The sequence below is a fragment of the Chionomys nivalis genome, chromosome 25 (genome assembly GCF_950005125.1).
Source record: "Chionomys nivalis chromosome 25, mChiNiv1.1, whole genome shotgun sequence".
Taxonomy (NCBI): Eukaryota; Metazoa; Chordata; class Mammalia; order Rodentia; family Cricetidae; genus Chionomys; species Chionomys nivalis.
This window is the reverse complement of record NC_080110.1, coordinates 8,276,534-8,301,971: the sequence shown is the minus strand read 5'-3', so window position 1 is coordinate 8,301,971 and position 25,438 is coordinate 8,276,534. Positions and strand designations below refer to the sequence as shown.

The following is a 25,438-nucleotide window of genomic DNA, read 5'->3' as shown; positions in this document are numbered from 1 at the left end:
CACCTGGGAAGGGACAACCATGGCTGAGGGCACCTCGTCCTCTGAAACTATTACCTCGTGATTTCAAGCAAGAAAGTCATCTCCTGTTCCTGGCTGCAAGCTGACCCCAGAGGGACTGAGTCCTCGGGGACTTCAGCTGGTCTCATATTCTCAGAGCAGAGGGCATTCCTGAGTGCAGAGTCCCAGTGCTGGCGCCCACACTGATGGGCTCAGATTGACTTGGTTGTCACTACAGCCTAGGCAGCTGCCTGCTTGTGTTCTTCTAAGTAAGATTCAAGAGAAGATAATTTGGTTTATAGCTGCAGAGGCAGGTTGTGAGTGCCGCATAAAGAAAACACAAACTTCTCCAAGGGACATAAGAGGAAACAATCTCCGTGGAGAGATTTCATTTTGGCTGGAAAGGCTCAGAGTAGTGAGTGGCGGTGTGCCATATGGGCCCAGTCTTTGCGGGAGATTATTAGCCATACTTATGCAAAGCCTTCTCAGTCTTCCTTTTTTTATTGACAAAAGATTGGCACTTCTATGGAATTACCTGGTGAGATTAATAAAATAAACATCCATATTTTTACTTACCACATTTACCTTAGCATTGGAAGAAAAAAGCAAGTTGAGATCAAGATTTTTCTATGTATGATACATCTATACGATAAAACACTGTAGTTTGTTAAAATAATCATAGAGTTAAAGTACATGAATAAGAACGTGGTTTATATAATATATATTGAATATGTAGTGTCTATGGCATAATTTTACTCTTAATATGAATATGCTTTTGTTTCTTTGTGTGTGACTGACTATAAGAGAAAAAGTCTAGAAGAAAATCAACCAAAATGTTACCAGTGGTAGGATATAGGGTAATTTTTTATTTTCTTCTTGATTTTTCCATAAGTTTTCTTGCACATATTTGTCCCCTAACGTTTCCTGGGTTCCAGACACATTTAAAAATACATTCATATCAAAACTTGGTAGGTTTTCTACTAATTGGTTTTTCTTATAATTATTTAGGTTTATCAAAACCACAAATGTTAAGAAAAGAATCAACTCTTGCATCTTGTCTGCATTGCTTTTTCAGGTAATGGTTTCTGTATGTTTACTGAAGATAGAGTCATTTATGTAAGTCAGTAAACAGATATGGTTTATCCAGAGCACAAAAATCACAGGGAGAAAAAATAGTATGAGCTATACCGAAACCCACGAGCTCATCTTTTCCTGCTTTAGTTGGTCGTGCATGGCACCTTCCATCCCTGTTAGCACAGAACACTCACCTTTCTGTCCCCTTTCTCCTCTAACAGGGACAGCTTTATCCATAGGGAAACTGAGTTTTTTATGTTTAGCAGAATCTTAGTTGTCAGTATAGGGACAGTCTACCTGACTCCCCACGTGGTTGCCCAGGGCTTACCTTGTCTCTATTAATGAGCCACGTGCTCGGCTGCATGGGAGAGTGTCCTAAAGTAAAGGCAAGAGATAAACTCATCGATGGCCACAGAAGTGCTTGTGCTCCTCGGGATTTCTCTCTGGAGAAGAAAGATGCTTTGACCTGAAACATGAGACGTCAGAGAGTCAGGATGTAAGCTGAGCCTTTGCGGTCCACCAGAGGTTCTGTCTGCACTGGTGGATGGGACAGACATCCTTGCTGTGTGTCGCAGTCAGTGGATGGCTTCTAGACTCTGGATAGATAAATCCTTTGGGAAAGCCTTCTTCAAATTTAAGGGCAGACTTTAAGTTTATCTTACAATCCAGTGTGTGTGCTTGAAAGGGAAGTGAGGGGCGTGAGGAGTGTTGGGATTGGCGTCCTGGCTCTGACCCCATGATGCAGCTTCAGCTGCTTGTATAGCCTGTTTGCATTCTAGAAAGTGTACGATTAAAAATGGCTGAGTTTTTGTTTAGTGTGATATTAAAATGTTACTACATTAGTAACCTAAAGTAAACATTAGCCTGTGAGATTTATCTTAGAAGCTGGTTAATTTTTTTATTAGTTTAAATTTTTTATTGTTTTCCTCCATCCCTTTCTTAGCACCAATCTCTCCCAAATTATACCCTCTGTACCTCTTTAATACATGGCTTCTTTTTATTTAATTGTTATTGTTACACATATATGCCTAAAGATATAATTATCTGTATTTATAATTTTATATTATTTATATTGTATTTTCTATTGTATTATATATATATGTATATATATTTATGTGTATATATATATATATATATATATATATATATATATATATATATCCTACTAAATCCCTTTAGTGTTATTAGTATGTATGCGGTTTCAGGACTGACCACTTGGCTTCAGATAACAAATTAGATTCATCATAACAAATTGGACTCATCCTTAGGGAAGACTGTTTCTCCTGCTCTCAGCATTTCTTAGTTGCCCGTAGTTCTTTGTCTACGGGTAGGATCCTGTGAGATGTCCCCTTCCAGGTTAGCCTGTCTGTTGGCATTGTTCTTGCTCTGGTCCTACGAGGCAGCCTGTTGAAGCATCGTGGGTGTTGCTTCCCTGTCATTTCTAGGGATACAGTCTCACAGCAGAGTGCCTGGTTCCTCTGGCTGTTGCAGTCCTTCTGCCCATCTCTTCTTCAGGGTGAATGTGCAGGGGTTGTGTTGTAGATGGACCACTGGCACCCCATGACCAGTCGTTCTCTGCGTTTTGACAAGGTGTGGTTCTATGTAACAGTCTCTGCTTTTGCGCGGAGCAGTTTCTTTGATGAAGGATGAGAACGACACTTACCCGTGACTGTGAAGCATGCCGCGGTTGGAATTACGTCGATTTAGTCAAGAGGCAGCAGGAGGTTCTTCTCTAAGACTGTTACCGCACCAGCTCTGGATATTTGACGAGGTTTTCAGCACCAGGCATAATTTTGATTTTCCCCTCATTGAGCAGGCCTTAAGTACAATTAGGGAGCTGTTGGCTACAGCCAAGATACAGATACCACTACTCCGCCCTTGAGTACATTGTGCCATGCCTGGCCATCCTTGTAGTTTAAGTGTCAGAGCTGGGAATATTGGTTGCTTAGCTCCCTGGAAGCTTCCATGGCACCTTCCAGCATAATGGCAGCTAGTCTTCAGACCGGAGGAGGAGCCTGTTGATTCTAAATTTGGTCTTACAAAACAAATTAAAAAGAGATTAAAAATTTCTAACAACTGTATTCATCTTTGAAAATTGGATGTCTTATAATGTTAATAAGTGATCCAATTGAAAAACATTTCTTGATAATATGCATTGAAATAATTTCAACATGTTTTGACTTCAACAAATAGTTACATATTAAAATAATCAAATAAATACTTCCAAATATAAAATTTAGTTTTATAAATAGATCTTGTTTTCCTAGCATGTTGCTTACTGCTGGTCATATGAGTTGCATAAGATATACTGGTTTGAAATCTCTGCCTGGTTTCGGTTTCATGTCACCATCTCCTGATGTGGAATTTTCCTCTGTATGCTGTGGATACCATTGGTTAATAAAGAAACTGTCTTGGGCCTGCACAGGGAATAGAGGTAGGCAGGGAAAACTAGACTGAATGCTGGGAGAAAAAAGGAGGAGTGAGGGAGAAGCCATGGAGCTGCCAGAGACAGACACTGGGAACTTTACCTGGTAAGCCACAGCCATGTGGTGATACACAGATTACTAGAAATGGGTTAAATTAAGATGTAAGAGTTAGCAAATAAGAAGCTAGAGCTAATGGGACAAGCAGTGATTTAAATAATATAGTTTCTGTGTGGCTATTTTGGGTCTGAGCTGCTGGGCGGCCAGAAAACGAGCCAGCTCCTTAAAACAATCTCCCTCATCTATAACTTGATATAGTCAAATATCATAGTGTTGTTTTTTTTCATTTTTATTTTTAAGACAGAGTTTATCCTGTAGCTTTGGAACTTGTCCTGGTGTCCTGGAACTTGCTCTATAGACCAGGCTGGCTTCGAACTCACAGAGATCCTCCCATCTCTGCCACCTGAGTCCTGGGATTAAAGTTGTGTGCCGCCACTGCCCAGATTGATTTGGAATCTTTTTATTCCATCATTAATGGTATAAACTCATATAAGTTAATTACTTAAGCCTTAATGATACCATTTGTGAACTAGCAGTTCTTTGTTCTAAGAGTAGGTTAGTTGAGGATTAAGTGAGATAATATTTGTACAGAACTTACCAGAAGCACCGAACACAAGTCTCACCAAATGATGCTATAATGATATTTTCTTTGAGAACAGTAAGTGTACTATTATAATGGAATTTATAAAGCCCACCCAGAGCGATAACAGCATTTGGAACCCATAATGATGATAATATTAATAAATACCATTTATTGTGAAATGCACACACAGGCCCTTCAGGAGATGGTACATGTACTGTTTGGGGCTTGTTTGTTTCATAGGTACAGGTGAAATCGTGGCTCTTTATTTCCCCATTTTTCATTTTTCCAGAGTCTGCTCCGCACTACCCTCCCACATCCCAAAGCCGAACGCAGCTATGCTCAGTACGAAGTCACCCAGCTCCTCCCGGGCATCGAACTCTTCTCAGATAAATTCAGGGCTGACATCTGCAGTGTTGTTGCAAGTCTCTACTACATCATCCGTGAGCTGCACTACGCTAAGTACAACCTCATCGTGAGTGATTTGTGAGATCGACATCTCTTTTTCTGTTATTAGTAGCTTGAATTACCTTATATTCAATAATGTTTTTTTGTTATGAAATTTTTATAATTTATTTTGCTCATTTTCACCTCCCCCTTCAGTGCCTCTTACACCTGGCTCTCTGGGATCCTCTCGTTCTAGCTAGCCCCCCTTCTATTTTCATTTTTCTTTTTGATGGCTCACTGAGCTTTATTAGGGAGGCTTACAGGGAACAGTGGTGTGAGGTAATTTATAGGCATGTGGGAACCTTAGCAGTGTTTCCATGACTGGAGGTAATGTCCTCACCCTGCCTCTAACCATCATTCAATCCTTAGGCCTTGTGAGACTCTCCTGTCCTAGGTAATCCTGAAAAAAAATGAAAATAAAATCTATGCCCTGGTAATGTTGAAGCATACATGCGCAGCCCCTACGTGGCGGTTCTGTTGAACTTGTCCATATTGGGTTTCATGGTCTAAGCGGATGAGGACGACTGACCAGGTCTCTTCCTCTAGAGGGCACCAGACCTCATTACAGACTCCTAGGTGCCTTTAAGTCTTCCGGAAGAAATATGGCCTCATGAATCTCTTCCCTTGCTGTGACAAGATATTGCTTGGTTCAGTTGTGTGAGGTTTATACAGGTGGCCGACTATGTGTCGAATGCCATGGCCACCCCACGCCTCGGAGGCAGCGTTCCACAACACTCTACCCTGTCCTGTGACTCTTACATTCTTTCTCCCATCTCCTCCATAATGTTCTCTGAACTCCGCTGGAGACAGATGTCCCATTTATGCCCAAGCATTCAGCTGTCGCTTTTCCTCAAGTCTCTGCGGTTACCTTTGCTCCCTGCAAAAAGGAGGCTAGCTTCTCTACCTGAAGCTGACAGCAGCACAAATATATGAGGATGAATATAATTATTTAGAAGTTTATTAGACGGGCACACCATGTCCATTTAGCAAACCCAACAGGAGCTTCCCCACTCAGGCCTATGCTTCTACTGCCTCAGGCTTTTTATCAGGTTTTGAGTTTCAGATGTGAATTCTTTCCTGCATAACAGGTCTCATTTCTGAGCAGAAAGTGGTTGGCCACACCTATGACAGAGTTGCCACTATTGCACCACCAGACATGTCTTCTATGGTGGGTCAGTTGTGTAGCACGCAGTCTGTGGCTAAGACTGTTGACAGTTCTTGCCTAGCAACTTCTGGTACTACAAGGGCTAGCCAGTAGGGAGGAAGCTTCCATTTGACTTCCAGCTTCTTTCTCTGTTGCTATGACCACAACATATCAACCTTGATCAATAGGGTCTCCTATATAGTTCTGGTGGGCAACCAACTGCAGAGAAAACTGCCTGTATTGCTTTGGGAGCCATGGGGAGCCAGCCCTCTGTAGACTCCTGGGGGCGGGTAGCCTTTCTTTGCACTGGGACTGCAATCTCTCTCTTTTCTCCCTTCCAGCTTTAAACTCTTTTACCCCTTTGACTTTGTATCACATGTGTCCTACTCCCCCCACCACACATTTAAAGCCTCTTTAATCCACTGTGATATATCTCCTAATTTACCGTTACTTTCCAAGTCTCACTCATGCGTGGCTGGTTAGTTCTGCTGCAAAGGGCTCTTCCTCATATGTCTAAAACCGTATCACTCCGTGGTCTCTCTCTGACCCCTGTCTATTTGACGTTGGTCGTCTTCTGCACGCTCTTCCTTCATTTTTCTTTCCCTTGACGCATTTGGTGAGCTCCACTAGACGGCATTGTTGATGTCGAGCAGGAATAGAGGGCATTTAAGACTCACAGAGTTAAGGCACAGTTCCTGTCAATATCCCGACCTCGAGATGCGTTCATCTTCAATCGTGTCCTCTCTCTTCTCTGTCATAGATGCGTCCAAGAGCAGCAAACCCCAGCTGTGAGATAAAAGGCAGTCATTCCTCACCATTTCCAGAGTCCCAAAGCCTGAATACAGCCCATCTTCCCCATCTGTGGGAAAGAAATCAAAGCGGCTATCACAAATTCAAAGTTGAATGCACTTAAAAAGAGACGACTGTGCCCTCGACCCTGGCCTTTTCTGTTTTCCCTGCCTCATTTCTTCTTTGTGTGCTCATCTGTCTCTTTTTTAAGTCTCTGCTCCTCCCTCTTTGCTTTTGGTAGCAATTCCTTCTCCCTTTCTGCTTCTTTTATCTTTTCAACAACTTTTTTCATGTACAGTTTTTTTCTATTCTCATGGTATCCTTGTTTTTCTGAACTCAAGTCTCTTCCTATATTAAAAATATTTATTACCTTGGATATAAGTTGGGAAATTATAAAACTGTGTAGTAAAATTTAGAGGGTGATAAGTACTTTCAACACTGGGAAGATTTGGCCAGAAATTGTTTACTAAAAAAAAAAAAAAAAAAAAAAAAAAAACAAAACTAATCAAATAATACCCGGTCTCCCGTAGTGCAGTTCACTTCTGGATTGGGATCTGCTTCCCTCCCATGGGGAACCCCTAGCTGCCTCCCCATAATCATATATAATACGTATCACTGTGCTCAAAAAGAAATGAGACTTTTTCCTCCCAAAGCCTCAGAAATTGAGATTTTTTTCCTGAATAATTGAGCAACTGCAGCAATAAAATAGTGTGTTTTTATTTCTCATTAAAAAAAAAAAGAAGCTAAATCTCAAAGGTAATTGCTCTTGGTGTTTTGTGCTGCATTAATTGCTGGAAAGGTTTTGTTTGACATTTGCAGTGCATAATTGTAGAAAAGTGTATTATGTTCAAAGTCATTTAAAACCAATTTCAATCTTTTGCAAAAGTGATTGCTGGTTGGAGCTTCTAACTGACCTGCCGTTAGATGTCCCCCAACCAGACAGAAGCAGCAAGCAATTTCTGTTTTGTGTTACATTAACCTCAAGAAGAAGCCTCATGGCAAATAAGACATCTACAAAATACAAAATTTGCTCTGAGACAGTAATTTGACTCATCTGGATCTGCTGGCTCAGGCCTATAATCCCAGCTACTCAGGAGGCTAAGACCGGAGGGTCAGAAGTTCAAGACCTGCCTCAGCTAGTTGGCAAGTTAGACACTAACAAGCTTAGGAAGACACATCTTAAAATAAACAGTGAAAGTCAGATGTCAGGAGATAGAGTGCAGTGGTGGGGTTCTTGCCTAAAATGAACAAGGCCCTTGGTTCGATCCTCAGTCTAGAGAAGGTAAAATAATCGTGGGATCTCACCCTTTGGCATGCAAGGCACACATGCAGGAATATACTTCTGGTTTGCATTGCGATCTGGAGCTGTTCCAATATCTAGGCAAAGCCATCCCCTGCTTTGATGGGAAGTGGCACAGTCAAGAGGGATGCTGGTAGCCTATGGCCACTCACATATCCACAAGACTTGAAGAATCAGTGGGCTGTGGCTTTAACTCTAGGACAAGAACAATACAATGACAGGAGAGAGCCTGGGTTTACTCAGTGGACTCCGTGCTCTCTAAAGGCTGAGAGTCGTCAGGATTTCGTTCTCATTCAGCAGTGTCCCATCTAACATATGAGGCCCGCTGTACGTTGCCAGAGAAAGATCCCAACTGAAGACCTTGCCGGTTATGCTGATGCAAATGACTCAGAGCTAGTTAGAAGGCATGAACATAAGTCCTTTGACCGAAGCTCTGCAGTTTTTGATAGCATGTTTGCTGGGATATTTCAGATAGTCCTCAAATACTTACGTTGTTATTACCTTTTAAGGAGATAGTTAATTGGACTTGAACTTCTGTGTACTTAGAGATGTGACCCCTTGCTTTGGGGTAATGAATGGCATGATCTTGGAAGTTTAAGTTTCTGATAGCATGTACAAGGTTCAGTAAAATTCGGAAGCTAACGCCATGGCTAATATTGATGGCCAACTAGATGGGATCAGGAATCACCATGCAAGCAAACTCCTAGGCATATCTGTGAGGGACTTTCTAGATGAGAATGATTGAAATAGAGACACTCACCTTAAATAGGGTTAGTACCGTTCCACGGACCGGGACCCCTAAGTAAATAAAAAGAATGGGCTGGGTGAGCATCAGCATTTATCGCTGCATCATGACTGAGGCTGCAGGGTGGACCCACTGCCTCCTGCTCCTGCTACCATGCCTTCCCCTCCAGGATGGCTGGTCCCCTTGGCTATGATGAGCCAGTCCTCTCTTCAGTTGCTTTCCTCAGAAATTTTAGGATGCTAATAAGAAAGGTAGCTGATATGATTGGGTAGACCGTGTTCTTTGTACAAAGTGGTTTGTTCTGCTAATGTAGAAATGTGATACTTTGTGTAATGTATCCTGCAGTTAATGTTTGACAAAATTTGATTACCAGTCTATTATGCTGATAAGTGATATCTTAAAGAATGTCTCTTTTCTTCTGGTAGGTTCTGCCTCTCCTTGCATTGTACCAATATTTTGTGACTGTAATTTGCCAAGACATCGTCAGAAATCTAGAAGCAAGAATCCTCAAGGTATGCTACAGGCTGTTAATACCTTTGACATTCTTTCTCTTTTAAGGACACTGTGTGAACTTGATTCTAATTCTTACAAATAAGCTGTTAATGACATGACAGCATACTGATATAAAAATAGTGCAGTTTGGGCCCGGGAAGATGACCCCGCATCACACAGACAGCTCTCCCAGAGAACCTAAGCGCATTTCCCCGCCCCCACTTTGGGCAGCTCACAGGCCCCTGTGTAGCTCCAGCCTCAGAGGGTCGATGATGTCCTCTTCTGGCCTCCATACATAGATACATATTTATAAATTAAAACATACACAAGGAATGGAGTTGATTCAGTGGCTCAGAGCACTTTCTGATCTCTCAGGGGATGCAGGCTCAGTTCTCAGCACCCACATGATAGCTTACATGTGTCTGTAACTCCAGTTCTAGGAGATCCAACCACCTCTTGTGGCTTCTGTGTTCTCCTGGATGCATGTGCTGTGCACAAACTCATATAGGCATGCACACACACATGTACATGCGTGCATACACACACACCCACACCCACACCAGATAAAATTTTTAAATATTTAAGAAATCTTTTAAAAGTAATGCACTAACCATAGGTTGACTGCTGAATGTCCCCAGGTTCTTGTGTTTGAAGAGAGCCTACAGCTGGTGGTGATGGTTTAGGAGCTTGTGAAACCTTTAGGATGTGAGGCAGAGACAGAGGCAGTAGGCCTGTGGGAGTGGGCCTTACAGCATGCCCTGGCTCCCACCTAATATGTCTGCTCTTCAGTCAGCACCTGCACCCAGCACCCGCACCCAGCATCCATACCCAGCACCCATCACCCAGCACCCATACCCAGCACCTGCACCCAGCACCCGCACCTAGCATCCATACCCAGCACCCAGCACCCAGCACCCATACCCAGCACCTGCACTCAGCACCCATAACCAGCACCTGCACCCAGCACCCACACCCAGATCCATACCCAACACCCGCACCCGGCACCCATACCCAGCACCTGCACCCAGCACCCGCATCCAGCACCCATACCCAGCACTGGACTTCATAAATATTTATGTGGACCCTGAAAATGTCTGGCTTTCCATCTGAACTACTGACTCCTGGATTATCTTGCTTTTGATGTTGAATAGCACATTTTAAAACCCATTCTCCCTCTGTCATTGAGACTGCAATATTCTTGAGGCTAGGCTCTGTATTTTATTCATCTTTTAATTCCCCATATTATCATGGGTAACAGGTTCACATATTTGATATTCATTAGTTGATTTTTAGATTGAACTTTGAACTTGTAGGCATTTGTCAAGTGCTCACTGTCTTTGTGTGTGTTCACGGCCACACATATTCCAGAGTGTGAGAGCCCACATAGTAGAGAAAATGGAGTCCCACAAGTTGTCCTGACTTTCATCCATGTAGCCTCCCCCAATAAATAAATAATATTTTGAAAAGATTTACTGGATACCTCTTATTTAACTCAACTTAGTAACTTGACAGTCTTTGATAAGAGGACACGGAAGCTGGGAAGAGAGATAGGATGCTCTCTAAGAGAGGATGCACACGTTGGTAACATATGCACCTGTTCCTTAATTACCGCACGCGAGTGTGGTGAGAATCGTTCCCGAAAGTTTGAACAAGAAACAGATGGCTTTGAGGTGTGAGGGTTTCACTCAATGTGCAGAATTTAGGTTTGGAAATTATACCGCTAGATGAGTGGGTAAGAGAAGATCCTTGGAGAGATATAGCCGGCGAGGCAGTTTGGAGTTGTTTAAGGAACGAAAGTGATTTTGCTCTGTAGGCATGGAAGTTCTGAGCAGGAGATGGTAGAAGATAACAGTAGAAAAACCAGAGAGCGATGCTGCCTAGCTGTTTCCTCCAGGCTGCACATGACCCTTCCTGGCTCGAATCAGAACAGAAGACCCTCAAGAACCAAGGACAGGCCTATTAACATTCTCACTGGAGGAATACAGAGGTTCTTGAGACTCATGTACTCACAAGACCATCCCCCTCTTCCAGATAATATTATAGATAAACAATTGGCTGGGTTGGGACCCTTTGGTAAAGTAGCTTTTTGTGAGTTGTCCATGCTGCTGGTGGATTCTTCAGTGGTGTAACTGCCCATGGGTTGCTCAGGGTACTTTCTGGCAGTATAGTTACCTTTGAGTCTCCCATGAGCCTGTAAATAACCTCAGTGAACTCATAGTTCACCAAATTAAAGCAAGACAGAATTCTCTCTTTGGTCCTTGTTCATGATTTTGCCATGGAGCATCTTTGAAGACAGTGAAGAATTATGTTCTCTATTTGGAGCTTTGGTTAAGAGCGATATTCATTATAGAATGGGAGTCAGGAGAACGATATCAGCAGATCATCACACTGCTCAGCAGAGCTTATTGGCATAGGAAGATTGAAACCTGGTTCTGGGGAATCTTAATAGATGCAAGGAAAAAAGATAGATCCCACAGAGGAAAAAGTGACAGTTTGTGTGAACAGAACTTGTGCGACCTTCCTGAAGTAACCAGGGCTAGTAAGTGAAAGAGAAACACCAGGGTTGGGAAACACCAAGAAACGATGCTCTCTGACTAACCAGTTCATGATAGGTAGATCTTGCAGTGAAGTTTCTAGAGTCCATTAGAGTCTTCCAGAGAACATAGTAAGACCTGTTCACGACCAGATGTCCTGCTTCACTGTAGACCTGCTAACCCCATTAAAGATTTATTCTCAACATTTCAAACATTCCCAGGAAGGGTACTGCTGCTTCAGAAGGCACATGAAAGTCTGGTTGATGGCTGGTTCTCATTGTCCTCTGGCCTGTGTCCACAGTGCAGGTTGCTGTTGCTTAGAGTGATGCGATGAAATGGAGTGAGAGGCAGCCTTGGTTGATGTTTTGGTACAGTGTCTGAGCACACAGAGGTCTGCAGGGGGATTTTCCTCCAGGCGCCAATGGAAGTAATGGCTACCTGGGGTCCAGAAGCGTTCATCTAGCTCCAGAAGTGCTTGCTTTGATATTTGATGGCAGCGGGGGTGGTATGGCAGGTACAGAGACTACCATCTCTTGAGCAAAACTACAATACACAGACAGTGCAATAGACTTTCTCTTTCCCATTAAAAAACAACCTTCTGCGATTTTATGTTTTATTTTCATGTTATTTTTACCACCGATTTCCCCTAATTTGCCTTTTTGTTTCCTTAAAGTTTTGTTTGTTTGTTTGTTTTTTCCACTCTTGAAGTTCCTAAACCAAGGATGAAAAGGAGAACAGGAACTATAGTGTATTGGCATGCTGAAGATAAATTGATTCGTCTTTTTTCTCTGTGTGTGTGTTGTGTATACATTCAATTTTGTGCTTTATTCTCTGTGTCTATCATTTGTACCCTTGCCCTCCACAAAATAACTGAACATTTTCAAAGCATAAATCATGTAAGGGTCCTTTCTGGTTCAAAGTCTCCACAACTTATTTTCCCTACTGACATTGGACCTGGAGCCCTGCATATGGTAGCGAGAACTTTCTGAACTCTGAGATACACCCGCATTCCTTTGTCTCAGTCTGATGAGGACTGACTTGAAACTCTTTGTCTTTCAAGCACTAGGATCTCAAGTGTTCACTGTCATGTCTTCAATCTAGTAACTTTTGTTCACTGAGTAAAAAGAGAGCTCACTGGGGTCTACAGGCTCTCTGTGTTTGGCCACCATCTGTGCCCAAGTCCTGACTCTCTCCACTGCCCTCCCCTCTCTCCAGCCGCACAGAACCCATGGTCTTTGTGCTCAGGTCCTCTCTGCATGCCTTCTCTCTCCTCTACATGATTTCCAGCTCTTCTCTTCAACAATCCTTCCTCATTGAAATTTTCCGAGACCCCACTGTTGAAAGCAGGATTTTGTCAATGCCTCTAAGTCCCGATCCTCTTTCTGTTTTTGTTTTTTGAGACAGGGTTTCTGTGTAGCTCTGACTGTACTGGAACTTACTCTGTAAACCAGGCTGGCCTCAAACTCACAGAGACCTGCCTGTCTTTGTCTCCCCAAGTGCTGGGATTAAAGGTGTTTGCCACCACCACCGGCCTTCTAAGCCATCTCTTACTATGCAAGACCCGCACATGTCTCTTACATTTGGTTAATTACGAATCTCAGGGGACTCTAACCTTCAAGTGGGCTTGCTGTCCAAGAGATTCAGTAAACATGTTGAATGTTAACTTCCCTTCCTTTAATTTCCTGATTTAGTTCAATTGGATTGTATTCAAAACAAACCCTGTGGAATGTATAGCTATCAGCCAGCAAAAATTGTTAATCATATGCCTTTAAAGTTGACACTTAATTAAAAGATAAGAAAATTAATAGTTGTCTCTGTGTTGACACATTGTGCTTTTGTCTAACTTCCCTCAGAGGGTTCAAGAACATCGGGAGTATTCTTACTTTGTTTTTTTACCCAGGTTCCCATGGGAACCATGGGAACAAAGAGATAATAAGTTGAGTTAGTTTTAAAAACTTCTCCATGGCTGTTATACTTTTGTGTCTGCCTCTGAAGAAGTAAGCAGCAGCTGATAAGAGTCTGTTGTTCTGAATGCCCCCTGCTGTTGTTAGCTTTGTGGTCCACTGCACTTGGAGACAGGCATTTTCACAAGCACGCTGGTAAGTACTAGTGTTCACCCACTAATCAGTGAACACTGATTCGTTACACGCTACCATCATTAAGCGGGCATTTCGGATCTTAGAACCTGATGCGTTTTCCCTCGAATTTGTATTTTGTAAGCAAAAGAAACTAATATCAAATCTTCTTTCTTTCTTTTACAGACTGAAATCCTTATAGATTTAGGCTTCTTTTCTGAAGCCTTTTATGAGCTATCCCAGATTTTTCATGGAAAAAACATGCCGTGCGCCATCCCTGCTGGCTATAAAGCTGCAGCCAGAGTTAAGGTAACCTCCCCACCTGATTCAAAGCTATAGATACGTATTTAAAATCTCTGGAGGCTACATGCCTGAAGCCTACGGAACATTCCCACAGAAGTGTGCGCGCAAGTCTCCAGTGCTCCGGACCGCGCTGCTAAGTCTAGTTACAGCAAAATCAAGTTTCATTTATCTGGCATGGAAAGGGGCCAGGCAGGGAGGGCCTGCAGTTCTGGAGAAGGTGATTGCAGTCGAATCCTGGCCCGTGCCTACCACGTGTTGCTTTTTATTATAGGTAGCTCAATGGTCTCTTTAGGCACATCCGCCTACCTAGCCCAGATTTGTAGGTCTAATCTTACCACGTTTGTTCAATGTTTTTCATCAAGGTGACCTGTTCATATATATTATTTGGATATCTTTAATGTATATACCTTCTCCCCGTTCCTTCTCCCTTTGTCCTCCTCTTCCTCTTGGACCTGGGGAAGCAGCAGGGCTTTGGAATGCCAGCCTGGCACAGCCCCCATGCTCTCTCTCTCCTTTCAGTGTTCTGTGATTTCTCTGAGAGAAGAACAGTCTCCATTTTGCATAATCTATTTTGATTTTAGAAGATAGTTTTACCTGGGTTGCTTAATTTGTATTTGTAAACTGGCTAATTGAAGCATCCTTGAAGATGAGTACTGAGTTTACAGCGAGAACATAAATTAAATCCGAGTGAGTTGTTATTTCCTTCTGCTTTAGTTTTCCTGGTGATCTGGGACTCGCTGGGTGACCTTGCTTTAGGCAGATGCTGATGAGAATTTTGATTTCATTATAAGTAGCAATTTCATCACTTGTGCATATACATTTAAAACAGAAAACTAGCAATAAAGCAAGTTTGTCTTCTAAAGGTGGGGGGGAACATGGAATTGGTTGGATAGGGAGGCAGGAACAATCTAGGAGGAGATGGAGGAAGGAAAACCGTGTTCAGAATATAGTATATGAAAAAATTATTTATAATCAGTTCATACATTAAAAAATTAAGAAATCTACTAAGGAGCTTGGAAGATGTTTTGGTGGGGAAGAGCACTTGTTCAGGAATCATGAGGCCCAGAGTTCAAATTGCCACACCACCATAAAACCCTGGGCTTGACTGCACATGCCTGTATCCCCAGCCTTGGACCCCAAGAGCACGTTAGCCAGCCAGCCCACCGGAAGTCCTCTAAGTTGGTAAGAGGGCCTGTCTCAAAGAAATACACAGTAGAGGAAGATGCCTGGCATCCTAGTCTGGCCTCCACATGTGCACATACAGACACATGCTGCACACACCCATCATACACACATACACGCAGAAATAGCAGGTCACTCTCCAGGGGAGATGGTATGTGTGAGCATGAGACAGACAGACACACGTAGGAAGAAGCTGGACTCAACTTTAGAGGGCCTGAAGGAATCAACAAAATGAACTGAAGTCCTGAGAATCACCCATGTAAGCTGGCATCACATGTATGAGTTGCATCTGCTCGTACTCCTTACAACTGCTACAGTGCTGTTATTTGTTATAATAGAGGCTTGGGCGTAGCACTATAGCAGAACAGCTCTTTTAGCACACGTGAGGACCTGGGGTGGATCTGGAACACTGGAAACATGAGGGTGATTGTGGGACTGGGGAGGGAGTTCAGTTGATTGCCCAGGATACATAAAGCTCTGGGTTCAATGTCCCACTCTGAAGTTTTTTTTTTTTTTTTAAATAACAAAATAAAAACGGAGTCTGGCTGTACATACCTATAATCCCTGTACATTTAAGGTCGTCCTTGGCAAGTGTGAAGCCAGCCTGAGCTTCACGAAACTATGAAGTTATATATAGAACATCTTACTAGGCATTGTCATTAAACAATATGAATACATATGGATATACACATATCTGTATATATCCTTATAATGTATACATTATATATAGTGTTTGGTGTATATGGTGTATGTGTAGATGTATACCTGCCTACCTGCCTATGATTTACCTCTCCTAGTTAGTTACTATTGCTGTGATGAAACACCATGACCAAAAGCAACTTGGGGAGGAAAGGGTTCATTTGGCTAACTCTACCACATCATAGTTAGTCACTGAAGAAAAGCAGGACAGGAACTCAAACAAGACAGGAGCCTTAAGGCAGGAGCTGATGCAGAGGCCATGGAGGCATGCTGCTTACTGGCTTGCTCTTCATGGCTTTCTTATAGAACCCAGGACCACTAATTCAGGAGTGGCACCACCCACAAAGGGCTGGGCCCTCCCATGTCAATCAGTAACTAAGGAAATGTTGTACAGGTTTACCCACAGCCCAACTTTTGGAGGCATTTTCTCAACTGAGGATCCCTTCTCTTTGATGACCCAAGCTTGTGCCAAACTGAAATAAATTACCCAGCACAGTACCTATCAGGAAATAAGTAATTTGGCTCTTCACCCTCTCCTGTGATGTAAATGAATTTATCCTCTTGTCAGGATGAAGTTAGTACTATTTTCTTGCTTGCCTCCCAGTCAACAGTATTTTCTTATTATAAACAACCTGTCCTTTGGTATTAAAATTATAGTTCAATAGATTCTGACTGTTTCTTGAGTGCTTACTGAACCCAGGCAGTGTTCTGGGCATGGAGTGAAAGCTGTCATTACTGGGAAGGTTTTTCTCAGCAGCAACTTGTGAAGGATGTGACCCAAGCAGCGATCTGGGGGATGACCTTCCAGGCACAAATCATTGTATGACAAAGGCCTTAGGGAAGATGCTTGTGAGATATCATTGGGGAGGACCACATAGGCCCAGTGAGGTTGTAGGAGAGAGGAGGAGGGGAGGACTCAGGGACCAGGTGATGTGATCATGACACAGTGATTATTGGGGTGATAGTCACGGAGAGGAGGGAGCAGCGGTCTACTGCTGTGCAGATTGTGAGGGAAGAGCTGGCAGCATTAGACTGGTGTTTGGAGGTGGAATTCTAAGAGCACAAGTCAAGGAGGACTCAGAGTGTTCAGTCTGAGCAGTCGGCAGGTAGTTTTCATAAACTGTGGAGGAGGAGCTGAACAAGCTGCGTATAAGATCCACAGACAGCTAGGTGGGTAGCATCCATAGTGTAGGGTAGCAATGTCTAGAATCCAGGGGAGCATCTGGGGTTGCATATGTGAAGTTGGGAGTTTTAACCCCAAGGTTTAAAATAATAGTCTGTACTGGCTAGTTTCATGCCAATGTGATACGCGCTAGAGGTGTCGGAAAAGAGGAAGATCCAGCTGAGCCAATGCATCTGTAAGAGCAGGCCACAGCAGGCCTGTGGAGCATTTTCTTGGTGATTGATGTGGGAGGACCAAGACCATTTGGATTGGTGGTCCTGGGTTCTATATGAAGGAAAGCTGAGCAAACCATGAGAGCAAGCCAGGAAGCAGCACTCCTCCACGGCTTCTGTATCAGCGCCTACCTCCAGATTCCTGCCCTGTTTGAGTTCCTGTCCTGACTTCCTTTGTTGATCACCCGCGATGTAGAAATGAAGCCAAACCAACCCTTTCTTCCCCAAGTTGCTTTTGGTCATGGTGTCTCATCACAGCTGTAGCAACTAAAACCCTAACTAAGATACAGGATTAGTGGATGCTGTCTTGAAATAATCTGGGAATGGAGGCAGACAACGGAAAACAGGAGCCGAAAGAAATGTTTTTAGGGCCATCTAAGTGTACAGTCCTGGAAGAAAAGATAAACACAGAAACCATGCGCATGGACTGAGAAACAAGTTTTCAGTGGTCATTTCCATCAAGAAAACAGACAACAGCAAAGAATTCAGGAACCATTTTTGACATGAGCATCCCAAACTTCATTTTTCTTCAGGAACTTTCATAAGATAAATGTGTAGGTGAATCATCTCCCGGTGGAGTCTGACTTCAGATTTTGTATTCTCAGAGTTAATTTGCAGCTTTCCACCTTCAATTGGGGATTTAAAAGTGTAATTAAAAGAGAAAATGCTTTCAGGGTTTATAATTAAAATAGGTGCCAATGTTATTAGGCTGCGGGCCAGTTATTTAAAGAAGGGTTTAATGAATTTGGTTTCACTTGCAAAGGAAGTAGCTGAAAAAAAAAAACTTACAGATTACAGTTCGACTCCTCAGAGCACTTTAAAAAGTTCTATATTTTACCGTATGTTTGTATCAAGATTCCCCTCTTGTGACTAAAGAAAGTCCTATTATGAAGCCCGTCATTTATATCAAGGAAGAGCTCCCTTTTTGGGGTCATTAGTTTTTCAGTGTCCCTAGAGAATAAAGAGTACTTCAGAGGGGAATTCTGTGGTACCCATGCCGGTTGACAATGAAAGCTAAGATAGTTTGGCTTGGGCATCTAGAAAGAAGGATTTGGGGGTGAGCAGTGTGTTTGGGAGGGGATTTCAGAATGTATGCTGAGTAAGAAGGAGCCCACAGCAATAGGAGGATAAAACAAACGGTCCAAGAGCATTAGTGAAAATATCACTGCCCCAGGCTCCTCGGACTGGTGGGACATGAATGCCCTGAGTCGCTGCGCTCTTCTGAATGTCCTCAGGCCAAGAGACATGGGATCTTGAGCTAGGACACCACGGGCATATAAGTGGCTTCTCTATCCCTGGAAGCTGTAGCACACTTCCTGAAGACTGTGGAGGTAGGAGAGGCGGATCAGTTTTGTCTCCTATGAAGATCTGTCTTTTCAAAAAGATGGTCAGACACGTTCTGTTCCATTATACTACATTTCCTGTGGGAATAACTGTTTCCCTTGAGCCAGAACAATTAGAGCCAACCACAAAACACAAGATTCCCACACAGAAAGGAAGAGAACCATAGTCGTTCTAAATAAGTGTTCAAGTTCTCCCCAACACGGCATAGGTTTTTTTTTTTTTTTTTTTGCACAGTTTTAAAAGGGAGAGTATTGCTTGAGACTATGGGAAGTGTGGTCACGTGATATGAATGGGCTTGGAAACTGAACCCAGCCGCTTCCATTTCCTCAAGATATCCTTGTCTTCTGACCCAGAACTCCTTCTAAGATTCAGTCCAAAGGCAATAATCAAAATGTAGACAAAATGTCCACCAGTAATATTTGACCTAAGGCTGGTTGGTGATGTAAGGATGGAGAATGGCCGCACTAGGTAACATGCAATGGCAAAGAAATTTAGTTCTTATACTATATCATTAATACCTTCTAGACTGAGGTAGGCAAGTAACCCAGTTTTGTAGGAATAAAAGTAGGCAATTGTTGGTGAAAACAGAATAGAAGTGAGTATATAATTTTAAAAATAACCAGCAAGAGAAGAACAGGAAAGACAGAATACTGAAGCTTAGTGCCTAAAAGAAGTTGACTTATGTACAATTTTTAGGGTTTTTTATACTAATATTTCTGACAAGATAATGTATTACTTTGACAACAAAATGGTGCTTAAATGATTTTAGGATACATTAATAGTTCCATTTAAAAGAATGCTCAAATAAATATGGATTCTGCTATTAATATTTTGTATTTTTGACAGATAACTCAATCATTTGACTCTGGAAAACCTCTTACCAATAAAGACAACTTACAGGTAATAACAATATTTAATGTGGAAGTGTTTCGAGTCATTTCACCCTGTTTGGCAAGTACAATTTCTGATTTTGAAATCCTGCTCTACCTGTAGTTTCTCCTCCCTCCCTCCTATCTGTTGTTGACAAGATCTCTTATAGCCCAGGCTGCCCTTAAACTCACTGGGTAGCCAAGGATATCCTTGAACTCCCAATCTTCCTCTTTTTAACATCTGATAATAGGGTTTTGATCACAAAATTCTGAGGCTAAAGTTAGAATTGTATCAAACTAACTTGACATCCAGGCCAGTAACTAGCAGTGACTGCCTGGACTTCTAGATCCAGGTGTGTTCAGTTGGCTTGTTCAGCCATGAATCTCTGGCTTTCCTATCCAAATGTCTCAGTTACCTAAACGGGAACAACTGACTCCCACTGTAACTAAAAGACTTCTTTTGGAGCAGCCACATGTTTGGAGCAGCCCACGTGTCCAATATGGCTGCTACTTGTGCCCTTTCTTCTCAGTTCCAGGACTGTGCGCCAGTTACAGGGGTGTCATTGTAACATTTTTATATGCAGCTCCTCTGATTTCCCCCAAATTTTTTTGCATAATGAGGATGAAATTGTCTATTAACACCTGTCAACCATCAAACAATTGGTGTTTAAGCATTTGATTTCATAGTGACATTTAAATATTTTAAAAAACAAGTTAATAAAAACATAATGATGTGATTAGTACCTTAAAGTGTTCACATAGAAGGCATTTGAGGACAGCCATTGTCACAAGGGTAAGGGAGGTGCTGGTGACAGAGAAGACGTGAGTCTATTCATCTAGGAGTGGTTAATGAGGACAGATAGATATATGGAGGGTTGATTGATTGATCGATTGATTGGTGGTATCAAACAGCATTGTCTTTAATTAAGCTGATTAATGTTCCTTGTCAACAAGACTGGATTTAGAATCCCCATGGAAACAGCCCTTTGGGTGTGTCTAACAGGCTCTTTCCAGAAAGGCTTAACTACAGAGGGAAGACCCACTCCGAATGTGATCAGCATCATACATGGCCCCGGCTCTTGGACTGAATGAAAAAGAACAAGTATTTATATAAATGCCCCACATCGGTGTTGGTGTTTCTTCGTGCCGTAGATGTAGCGTGGCGAGCCATCCTCTACTGCCGTTCCCTCCTTGATAAGAAGGACCGTACCCTCAAACTGTGGCCCAAATAGACTCTTCTTAATTTGCTTTTCCGAGGTATTTTGCCACAGCCACGAGTATAGTAGCTAATACAAAAAAATTGTCCCAGAAGTGGGGTCAGTGCGGCTAAAGCCCAACCACGTGGCACTTAGGCCATTGGAAGCCGTTTGCAGGACCAAGGTAGTAGAGTTTGAAGTTTCAGGCTAGAAAGGCCCTAGGACATTGTGTTTAGAGCTTAGTGATCCATTCTAGTGGGAGTTTTGGAAAAGCAGAAAGCCAGAAATTTGTGGGTTCATGCCATTTCAGAGGGGACCGCAGACTCTACTGGGAAATATATTAGAAGCCATTCATGTTACCTTCTGGCAAAGAGTCTGATAGTGTTCTGCCCATGCCCTGACAGCTTGATTGATCTGAACTCAAAAGCAACGCAAGACTTTATTTGGCAGAGGAATATTCAAGACAGGCTGGCCTTGTGTTGTGGCAAGGGTAAAGCTGACTGCTTTTCCTTAGAATTGCAGAGAGTCTGGGTAGCGAATGGAACAGAAAGGTGGGAAGATAAAGTTTGTCACAGAATGGAGGGTGAGCATTTAAAGTCGCTCCAATGATTGTTGTAGACAGAACAGCATCATGTGTGGAGAAATTAGCACACTAAAGGGATACCTTGTGCTATAGGATGGGAACTCAGAAGAGCCCTGAAGGCAAGAGCCTGCCAACCAAAGCAGAGAGGGAAAGTTATGAGGGAAGAGCTTACCTCACAGTGCTACCAAGAGGCTGCCAGCCCTGCGCATTCACCTAGGAGAGGTTTCCTCAGGGTCAGCCCCCAGCCCACACAGTCTGCTGTAACTGGGGCCAAGGGAGCAGGCAGCATGCTGAGCATTGTCCAGCTGGCACTGGCTTTGTATATTAAAAAAAGGAGGGGGGAGCCAGCTGAATCCCAGCGTTCAACTCTCTGCTTCCTGACTGGGGTTGCTTCCTGCCCCTCCTGCAGCACTTTCCCTGTTGTGGGGTGGGATAAACCCTTCCTATGTGAAGCTGCCTCTTCAGGCATTTTGTCATAGCATCGAAAGTAGCTCATACTTCATTTATTATATTTTATTGATTTTTAAAGTAACTCAAAAGTTATTTTCCTTAAACCTTTATTTTTCCTTAATTTTGATAAAGCACAGAGCTTCTCTTTGTTAAATGTAACCTTCTTACTTTCCTATTGTTGTGCATTTTATCCCATAAAGTCCACTTTGGATTATGTTTCATATCATTCAATATTTTTCCCTAAGATTTTATTTTAATTCATAAGCAAACTGTCTGAAATGAAAGAACTGGTATTAGGAAGATAAAGATTCATATCCATGTTTAGGTGTTCCCAGACCTTGGGGAACTGGGGAATATTTCTCTCTGTCTTGTCACAAATGCCAGGCTACCCTAAGAACACATTTCCAACGGAGCAGTGTTTGGTCTGAAAAGAGTGTCTGTCTGATCATTTCTTTTTACTCAAAAAGACACTGACAGCATAATGGAAACCCAATTTCTATTAGCTAATTAATTAAAACAGTACTGTTGGCCTGCTTAAGACTCTTCAGATTACACTTTGCATTTTCTGTATAGAGGGAGAGAGAGGAGTGTTAAATAGCATTACTAATTAATCTTCCTTTGATCCTCAAGTGTTTGTGTCTAATTGTCAAGGCTCATTAAATCAGTTTGCTGAGGAGGGAAAAGAAGAGAAATGGCCTCTCTCTCCTTACCCCCGGCCAGTCTGTAGTTTCTTCTCTGGATAGGAAGCAATAGTGATTTTCCTGGTGCCACGCTTGGTCTGCACCTCTGGCCCAGTGGGTGTTCTGCATCTGCTCTCCCGTACACAATGCCTTCAACCCACAGAATAGTTTAAGAAAGGAGGAACAGAGACCAGGCAACCCAACCTGCCAACGCCTGTCACTGTTGCTCCCAATTCTTCCAAATGATGGGAAATTGTTTTTCTTGTTCAGGTAAGGCAAGTAGTTTCTCTCTTTTCTAGACTAGGTAGATAGCCCCAGCATCTTCTTCCTATATCAGCTCAAAAATGACTGTCTGTCGCATCCAAGGTACTGTTCTATGGCCAGCAACACAGTCAGGTAGCATCATAGGCCGACACCAAGTCCTTATAGAGCTTACACTTTAATGGGCATGGCTAGCAAAAATAAACGCCATAAAAACGAAGAAGCAGCTCACCCTGTGTACTGGGACAGACCCAGCCTTCCTTGGGTGTGCAAAAGGGATTGGAAGCACTGTAGTAAGTGTAAAATCACTTGGGGTGAGCAAGTGCCTCTTTACTTAAACATGGATGGGACTCGTGCAACTTCACAAAGAATAATCTAGAAACAGGGACAAGTGCAGAGGTCTTAAAGAAAACTTGCTTGGATTGGTGATAGCTATCCTGGCTAGTGCGGAGAGAGTTGTATGGATGGTGAGGGGTAGCACATAGGCTCAGAGAGGCCAAACTGAAAAGCCTTGTAGGGACATTGTTGCATGGGCTCTTATCTGAGTGAAATGGGGGCTGTTGGAGAGCTTCAAGCCAAAGTGTGGTCGGATCCACTTAGGTTTCGCTTTACTTTCATGTTTTACGTTCTGTTATTTATTTGGGTAGGTGGGCACATACCACAGTGTGCCCATGGGGGCCAGAAGACAGCTTCCAGGAGTTGGTTTTCATTACTGTGTAGGTTCTGGAGGTCCCCAGGATTGGTAGCCTACACCTTTACTCCCAGAACCTTACCTCACTTGCCTCCAACTTTAAAGAGATCTTTTTAATCTGTTGAGTTTGCTGTGTGCCAGGTTTTATTTTGGTGTCTGTCAAACAAACGTCAGACAGTCAATGATACAGACACATTTTCAACCCTCTGTAGATGGGGAGAAGGAGACGGTGATTAGAATTTAGAAGAGAAGAGGGTGTGGAATGTCCCAGTGGATCACGAGTAGACAGGCAGCCTGATTGCTGCCCAAGGACCATTCTCTGTCAATGCGATTTTCATCTGCCCCCTTCCACTGCAGGCCATCAAGGGAACTTTAGAGTCCTGGTTACAAAGGAGGCAGGGATGAGATGGAGAGGGGCTGGAAAAGGGCGTGGTCGACCGTGGGTGCTAAGCTGGGTAGGGAGGCTGTTTTCCTGTTCTTGTCCAGTCTGTGCTCACAGTAACTGTCAAACTCTTCATTCTCCCTAAGCTGGTAAGAAGTCTGTTCCCTCACTCCAACCCCAGGTTTGCTCTCCCATTATGTGGCAGGGCAGGGTGTGAGTTGAGGAGCTGGAGTGGTTCTGCCAGTTATGGAAATATCGTGTCTAATCCTTCACCTGACATCCGATCAGAAAGACGAAACAGGGGCGACACTAAGATGTGAGATGATGTTTAACTAACCCGACCCTTTCCCCTTCTCACTTGTAGGCGCTGGAAGATTTGATCAACAGAGGCTTGCCTCTCACCCTGGTTACTCTTGGCCAGCAACACCTCTTAAACAAATTTAATTTTGCCAAGGCCCATTTCTTCATCAGTTTGGCTGCGACGATAAACTGTATCCCGGATAATTTCCCCAAAACACTGTACCACACAGTTGCCATTGAGAAGAACAAACCCGTCACCCCAAACCTGAAAGGTGAGCTTTTGTTTTCATTTTTATGTTTTTCTTGTTTTCTCAGCCACTAACCACCCCACTCCCAATAATCCATTTGAATATTTGAGCATATATTTCCCCCTGAGGTCCTATGGCACATATATGTTTATGTCTCGGTACAAGTACATACATATTTATCTGTCCATCTATACATATCCATAGGAATATGATGAATATTTAAAATAGCGCTTGCCAATGTTTTATAGAATAGAGTGTTCGCATTTTTTTTGCATCTTGCATATCTTATGTAAAACAAAATGCATAGCTGGAGAGATTGCCTAGCAGTTAAGGGCATTTGATGCTCTTTTAGAGGACCCAGGTTTGGTTCCCAGAATCCAACCTCTTACAACTCCAGTTTTGGGGCTCTGCAGCTCTCATCTGGGTCCTGCACACAGATAGACATGCAGGCATAGTAAAAATAAACACACCTTTTAAATGATTTCCCTGAAGCCATTCTAGGACAACTGTCTTGCTTTGATTCACTGCATCTGTTTACTAGTTTGTGCTGTGGACATTCCATGGTAGATTGAAGCAGTACCCTGTTGAAATTCATGCGCTGTCTCCACAGAGCCACATCACAGTGATACCGATCCGTCTGACAGTGTCTGTTCCTATGACAGACACCACTGGGTGGGGCTTGTTGACTATCAAGTGTGTGTGTGCTTCTGAAATATACTATCTTAATTTTTTTGATCTTGATAAATAAAAGTTATCTACTATTTCATATGCTGTTGAACTGTGGGTTTTATTTGTATCTTGTGTTTGGTTGGTGGTGTGTGTGTGTAGTGTAACTACTTTGCATATTTTCATGTTTATAGGAACACGAATGAGTGTGGGTGTAAGTGAATGGAGGTGATAATACCATACTTCTTATAGATTTTTAATATATTTTAAAACCAAGGAGTGTGATGACCTTAGCTTTGTATTGTGTATGCACATGTGGTATACATGTGAGTGTTTTCATGAGTGTGAGCACATGTGTAGGCTCTTGTCTGTGGAGACCAGGGTTCCTTGGGAGCTGTCTGCCTTATATTTGGAGATAAGGTCTCTCACTGGGACCTGAAATTTGATAATTTGGGTAGTCCGACTGGCCAGCAAGCCTCAGGGATCCTTCTGTTTCCACCTGCCTATATGGGAATTACAAAGTGTGGAC

The 25,438-nt window shown here is 42.8% G+C and overlaps 1 protein-coding gene across 1 annotated transcript in view; it reads left to right on the top strand.

The window, feature by feature from the left end:
• Positions 1–25,438, top strand: part of Cfap54 (cilia and flagella associated protein 54) — a 255,271-nt gene that overhangs the window by 134,228 nt on the left and 95,605 nt on the right. The window contains exons 44-49 of the mRNA XM_057757648.1: positions 1,006–1,072; positions 4,427–4,609; positions 8,985–9,071; positions 13,847–13,969; positions 19,430–19,483; positions 24,060–24,267. Of these exons, the coding sequence (XP_057613631.1) occupies positions 1,006–1,072; positions 4,427–4,609; positions 8,985–9,071; positions 13,847–13,969; positions 19,430–19,483; positions 24,060–24,267 (722 nt within the window). The remainder of the gene's footprint in view (positions 1–1,005; positions 1,073–4,426; positions 4,610–8,984; positions 9,072–13,846; positions 13,970–19,429; positions 19,484–24,059; positions 24,268–25,438) is intronic.